The sequence below is a fragment of the Lates calcarifer genome, unplaced genomic scaffold, assembly GCF_001640805.2.
Source record: "Lates calcarifer isolate ASB-BC8 unplaced genomic scaffold, TLL_Latcal_v3 _unitig_4382_quiver_2758, whole genome shotgun sequence".
Taxonomy (NCBI): Eukaryota; Metazoa; Chordata; class Actinopteri; family Centropomidae; genus Lates; species Lates calcarifer.
Window position 1 is genome coordinate 6,779 of NW_026116865.1, and position 6,946 is coordinate 13,724.

The following is a 6,946-nucleotide window of genomic DNA, read 5'->3' on the forward strand; positions in this document are numbered from 1 at the left end:
CATTAAGTCAAATAAGAAACAGCCAAAACTAAGCACAATGTCAGCAACTACACCATTTCAGTCATCATTAAATCATATCTGAACTTTTATGCAACTGCTATCACAACGCTTTGAGTCAGATAGTCATAAAATGTCAAATTCTCCATGTAAGGGCTTTAAGTTGAAATGCCAGCATTAACTTAGCCATAAGTGTAATACTTCCCCATGTTATAGGGAACAACATGGTTAATGATAAATGTCTATATTTCAGATATAAACAATGAGAGGAAAGACTATCATTTTATTTGTCTGCATTACAATACTCTATTCTTTCTTGGAATTGTATCAGGATATTCTTTAGGGTTAGACTCCAGTACATCTTTTAATACATATAACATGGACAAAAAAAATTGAAATGGGATGTGTAAAATAAATAACACAAAAACAACTATTTGAAGTTAAAAAATGAATTGGTGAATTATACTTTTTCAATAAATATTGTGATTTTCTGTGGAGTCTTCAATGCCAACACATGAAAACAAACCATTCCTTTAGTCTCACAACCATGCTAATGCAAATTACGCCAACTCATCTTCTTCATTTCAAACCCAAATATCCAGTGATTAAACAATCCAGCCTCTGACAGGCAGATGGGAACTGCCCACATTTTGTTCAAAAACCATAAATTTAAAAAAGATTGATATAGATTTTAAGGTTAATGTGGATAGCATATTCGCAATCTGCATCGCAACATGATAACTTTGTGGACAACCAAATAATAAGAGCAAAGAGATATATGTAAACTGGTACCTGAATAGTAGTCCAGAGGACCATCTAAATACCCAAATACCTGTATAGAATCTGGTGCAGTTGGTATGTTAAATCTAAAAATACGAATGTAGTTAAACATCAATCAAAAAATTATATGGGCCTACCTCTAGAGACTCCTCTGAGTTGCTGAATGTTTCAGCAAAGTCTGATGGACTTTTCCTCAGAGTCTGGTCTGCAGGCAGTGTGTTGTCATTGTATGATGTCACAAACTTAAAGTCACTGGTTCTAGAACCTGTTGTCAGGTAGGCGTCATAATTGTAAGTGCTGCGTAAAGTTCCTGTGCCGTCAACATCTGCGTAATTAGGAGGGAGATAAGCGCTGGGGATGGCGACTGCTCCGTCAAACAACAGTCTGGGTTTTCTCCTGCGACAAAACCTCACACCCAGGATGATGATAATGAAGGTCAGGAAAAAGGTGGACACAGAAACCAGCGCGATGATCAGGTAAGAGGTCAGTTTGAATTCTTCTCATCATAAGAAATATCCTTCAGTTCTGGCACCTCAGCCAAGTTATCAGAAATAAGTAAATACATGGAACAGGTGGCAGAGAGAGAGGGCTGTCCGTTATCTTTCACTGACACAATAAGGTTCTGCTTCATGCTGTCAGATTCAGAAATGTCCCGCTGTGTCCTGATCTCTCCGCTGTGGAGACCAATAGTGAAAAGTCCCGGATCACTCGATTTGACTATATGATAGGACAGCCAGGCATTCTGTCCGGAGTCCGCGTCCACCGCTATCACTTTGGACACCAGAGAGCCACCGTGTGCAGCTTTGGGGACCAGCTCGGTCATGAAGGAGTTGCCCACCGGGCCGGGGTACAGTATCTGAGGAGAATTGTCGTTCACATCCGATATAAAGACACTGACGGTCACGTTGCTGCTCAGAGGAGGAGAACCGTTGTCTCTGGCCATCACGTAGACTTTAAAGCTCCTGAACTGTTCATAATCAAACGACTTCACAGCGTGGATCACCCCCGTGTCTCCGTTAACAGACAGATAGGAGGACACCGGGGCACCGTTCACCTCACCAGGTAAAAGAGAATAAATCACTGTACCGTTTTGTCTCCAGTCAGGGTCTCGAGCACTAACGGAACATAAAGTGGAGCCAGGTTTGTTATTTTCTGTCACATATGCGCTGTAGGACTGTTCTTCAAACACAGGTGGGTTGTCGTTGATGTCAGCTACAGATAACTGAACAGTTTTAGAGGAGGACAGAGGTGGAGAGCCCTCGTCAGTGGCTGTGATTGTAATGTTGTAATCAGACACTAGTTCACGGTCCAGTTGTCCTGTGGTCACCAGAGAATAATAGTTTTTAATTGAGGGAACTAATTTAAAAGGAACATTATGCTGAATGGAGCAGCGGACCTGTCCATTTGTCTCTGAATCTCTATCCTGCACGTTAATGATGCCCACCTCTGTACCTGGGGGCGTATCTTCTGGTATGGGATCTGTCAATGACTTAATGAATGTAAAAGGGGCGTTGTCATTGACATCTGTGATGTCAATTATTAAGGTACAAGATGAAACTAATCCAAGACCATCCTTTGCTGTAATTTGCATTTCATAGGCCGATAACTCCTCGTAATCGATCGATCCACTTACTTTTACTTCACCAGTTGTTTGATCAAGAGAAAACACGTTATTACTTTCATCTGAAATGTGATCAAATTCATACGTCACCTCTCCATTGACTCCCTCATCTGCATCAGTTGCGCTCACTGTGACCACAACTGTATCTACAGGAGAGTTTTCAGGCAGACTGGCTTTATAAATGGCCTGGCTGAATACTGGGGCGTTATCATTAGCATCCAGCACAGTGACATGAATGACTGCAGTACCTGATCTCTGGGGTGTGCCTCCGTCTGTTGCTACAAGCACAATCGTTAGCTCCTGCTGTTGTTCTCTATCCAGCTCCTTCTCTAAAACCAACTCGCTGTATTTTCCTCCTCCGCCTTTTGCAATAACATTCAGCCTGAAGTTTTCATTTGCCTCGATACTATAGCCCTGGATAGCGTTTTGTCCGACATCTGCATCGTGGGCCTCATCTAAACGATAGCGACTTCCTTTAGCGGCCGATTCCCTAATTTCAAATTTGATCGTTTTCTTTTTAAACTGTGGTGAATTGTCATTTATATCTTGAACGTGAATATTAATGCGGTGCAGCTCTAAAGGGTTCTCTAAAACAAGCTCCTGCCTTAAGAGGCAAGATGCTTTTTTGCCACAAAGCCCCTCTCTGTCAATCCTGTCAGCAGCGACAATATCTCCAGTGCTCAGATTAATGTCACAGTACCGTTTACTGTTCCCGTCTGCATCAATGCGAGCCTTTCGAACAGACAGTTTGCCCACCTCAAGTCCTATCTCTTTCGCTATATTTCCAACAACCGAGCCGCGTTTCATCTCCTCTGGAAAGGAATAAGCCACATCTCCACGAACGGTTCGCAGCGACAGAAGAAATACTGCCAGAAAGGTAACGAGGCCGAGCATCGAAATTTCTTTGTATCCCATTCTCCTGTTAGACCACTTGCGAATCCACCACAGCCAAGACTTGGAAAATAAAAACAACTAGCCAATCGTAATCCTCTTTAGACAATATATGTGACTCAATTATAAAATGGTGGGACGTCGCTGCTTTAAACAACGAACAATCTGTCCTGGTTTGGAAATGTGCAACCGTGTATTATAACATAATGTACAACCATTAAGTAAAGCTGGTGGACAGCGACACTGTGAGCAAAGTGCAGGTATTACAAAAAAAAAAAATAATAATTGAGTGTTCTGTTGTAAACGTCAGTGTGAAGGCCTATTTATCTCCTTAAACTGCTTTTGTTGCACAGCACTGACGAGAGTGGGAATCTCTCAGGGTTCAGTTAGTTTCAGTACCATGGACAGGGATCATAGTACAATGTAACGCACACCATGGCGTAGGGCCGTAAATATTAAATATTGATGGGGGTATTTCTTGGTTTGTTTGGTAGTAACTAAAACTTCTGATGGCCAATCACATCTTTTTCACTCTCAACAAACAACTATTTAATACATAATATAATAATGATGTTACAGTAATGTGACCAAAGCTGATTTGACTATGTTTGGGCATAAAAACAACGAGAAACTACACACATAATAAGGGATTTGACTTTGCTTAAAATAAGCACATGCGCCTACCTCTAGGGGCTCAAAAGAATCTTGAAACGCCTCAACAAAGTCTGATGGACTTTTCCTCAGAGTCTGGTCTGCAGGCAGTGTGTTGTCATTGTATGATGTCACAAACTTAAAGTCACTGGTTCTAGAACCTGTTGTCAGGTAGGCGTCATAATTGTAAGTGCTGCGTAAAGTTCCTGTGCCGTCAACATCTGCGTAATTAGGAGGGAGATAAGCGCTGGGGATGGCGACTGCTCCGTCAAACAACAGTCTGGGCTTTCTCCTGCGACAAAACCTCACACCCAGAATGATGATAATGAAAGTCAGGAAAAAGGTGGACACAGATACCAGCGCGATGATCAGGTAAGAGGTCAGTTTTGAATTCTTCTCATCATAAGAAATATCCTTCAGTTCTGGCACCTCAGCCAAGTTATCAGAAATAAGTAAATACATGGAGCATGTGGCAGAGAGAGAGGGCTGTCCGTTATCTTTCACTGACACAATAAGATTCTGTTTCATGCTGTCAGATTCAGAAATGTCCCGCTGTGTCCTGATCTCTCCGCTGTGGAGACCAATAGTGAAAAGTCCCGGATCAGTCGATTTGACTATATGATAGGACAGCCAGGCATTCTGTCCGGAGTCCGCGTCCACCGCTATCACTTTCGACACCAGGGAGCCTCCGTGTGCAGCTTTGGGGACCAGCTCGGTCATGAAGGAGTTGCCCACCGGGCCGGGGTACAGTATCTGAGGAGAGTTGTCGTTCACATCCGATATGAAGACACTGACGGTCACGTTGCTGCTGAGAGGAGGAGAACCGTTGTCTCTGGCCATCACGTGGACTTTAAAGCTCCTGAACTGTTCATAATCAAACGACCTCACAGCGTGGATCACCCCTGTGTCTCCGTTAACAGACAGATAGGAGGACACCGGGGCACCGTTCACCTCACCAGGTAACAGAGAATAAATCACTGTACCGTTTTGTCTCCAGTCGGGGTCTCGAGCACTGACGGAACATAAAGTGGAGCCAGGTTTGTTATTTTCTGTCACATATGCGCTGTAGGACTGTTCCTCAAACACAGGTGGGTTGTCGTTGATGTCAGCTACAGATAACTGAACAGTTTTAGAGGAGGACAGAGGTGGAAAGCCCTCGTCAGTAGTAGTGATTGTAATGTTGTAATCAGACACTAGTTCACGGTCCAGTTGTCCTGTGGTCACCAGAGAATAATAGTTTTTAATAGAAGGAACTAATTTAAAAGGGACATTTTGCTGAATGGAGCAGCGGACCTGTCCGTTTGTTTCAGAGTCTCTGTCCTGCACGTTAATGATGCCACCTCTGTACCAGGTGACACGTTCTCGGGTATGGCGTTAATCAGTGATTTCATAAATATCACTGGAGCATTATCATTAACATCAGTGATATCAATCATGACTTTAGAATCAGATGAAAGTCCATAACCATCTTTGGCATCGATGCGCATTTCATATTTAGAATTACTCTCAAAATCAAGGGGTCCTGTGACTTTTATTTCTCCAGTTTTACTATTCAGGGAGAAAACCTTTTTAGCCTTTTCTGAAATACGACTAAATTCGTATGTCACCTCCCCATTGATTCCTTCATCTGCATCACTGGCACTTACGACTACAACAACAGTATCAAGGGCAGCGTTTTCGTGTAGACTGGCTTTGTAAACGGCCCGGTCAAACACCGGCGCGTTATCATTAGCATCCAGCACAGTCACGTGTATAGTGGCAGTTCCTGATCTTTGTGGACTGCCACCATCAACTGCGATCAGCATGAAATTCAAATCGTGCTCTTTTTCACGGTCTAGCTCTTTATCTAACACCAACTCGACGCTTTTAGATCCATCGGTATCGTCTAGAACAGATAAAACAAAATGTCCATTATTTTGTAAACTGTATTGTTTTACTAGATTTTGTCCAATGTCCGCATCATGTGCTTCGTTGACACGATATCGAGCTCCTTTAATGGCTGATTCGCGAATTTCCAGTTTTACTGTATCCTTTGGAAAAACGGGCGAATTATCATTAATATCGTGGATGTGCACTGAAATGCGGTGCAGCTCTAAAGGGCTCTCTAGGACTAATTCGAATTTAAGCATACACGAAACCTTCTCCCCACACAGCTCCTCTCTATCAATCCTTTCGTTGATGACAAAATTTCCCGTCTTTAGATCAATATCGCAATAATGCTGGTAGCTTTCCTCGGTATCAATACGGGCTTTACGAGTGAATAATTTCCCTACTTCAAGTCCGAGATCCTTGGCAATATTTCCAACAATGGATCCAGCCCTCATCTCCTCTGGAACAGAATAGCTGAGGTCTGCAGTGGTCATGTGGACAAAAAGAGCAAAGCCGAAGACAAAACTCAGCAACGACTGTCCTTTGTGGTCCATTATATCTTCCAAACAAAAATAACTGTTACGCAAAACACTGGTGTCGCTTATATACTTGTAACGTTATGTTTACGGTAACATTTACCGACGCCGCTCCCTCAACAATGGCAGCACTGGCTTTAAGGCTGGGATTACTGCCCTCTTGCAGTGGGTGGAGGAAAAACTTGCCTCAAATCTAAAAGTAAGCAGCGACACTGTGAGATCACCTGGGAAATTACAGATGAATGACTCAAGGATTACCATACGTTATAGAAATAATTAAATAAATAAATAAAACTGCAAAACCTTAATCTAACGTTAATATGACACTTGTGTTTTATGCCAGTTTTGTCAATTCTGTTAAATACGCACGGTTACAAACTGCGCAGTGGTGGAAATACAATTCAGTACCATGGACAGAGTCTGAACAGAGTTACTATAATTGATCATTTTAACATCTCTGAGGTGATACCTCTACTTCGGCTGACTGAATGCTTGATAAAGAAGTCGTCGGATCTAAAGTTCAAGGAGAAACAGGGTCCACCTGAATAATGACAAATATATGGTGCTGTACCACACATGTCCAAGCAATACGACAGACATC

At 42.6% G+C, this 6,946-nt stretch overlaps 2 protein-coding genes across 2 annotated transcripts; both read right to left on the bottom strand.

Moving 5' to 3' along the window:
- Positions 1-757: 757 nt before the first annotated feature.
- On the bottom strand, positions 758-3,512 carry LOC108899114 (protocadherin gamma-A4-like). The gene is given in 2 exon segments (XM_051068364.1): positions 758-1,270; positions 1,273-3,512. Coding segments are annotated over 2 exon segments (2,430 nt in total). The 5' UTR covers positions 3,314-3,512; the 3' UTR covers positions 758-881.
- Positions 3,513-3,620: 108 nt separating this feature from the next.
- On the bottom strand, positions 3,621-6,454 carry LOC108899116 (protocadherin gamma-A11-like). Its single transcript, XM_051068361.1, is given in 3 exon segments — positions 3,621-3,644; positions 3,974-5,280; positions 5,283-6,454. Coding segments are annotated over 3 exon segments (2,412 nt in total). The 5' UTR covers positions 6,364-6,454.
- Positions 6,455-6,946: the final 492 nt, after the last annotated feature.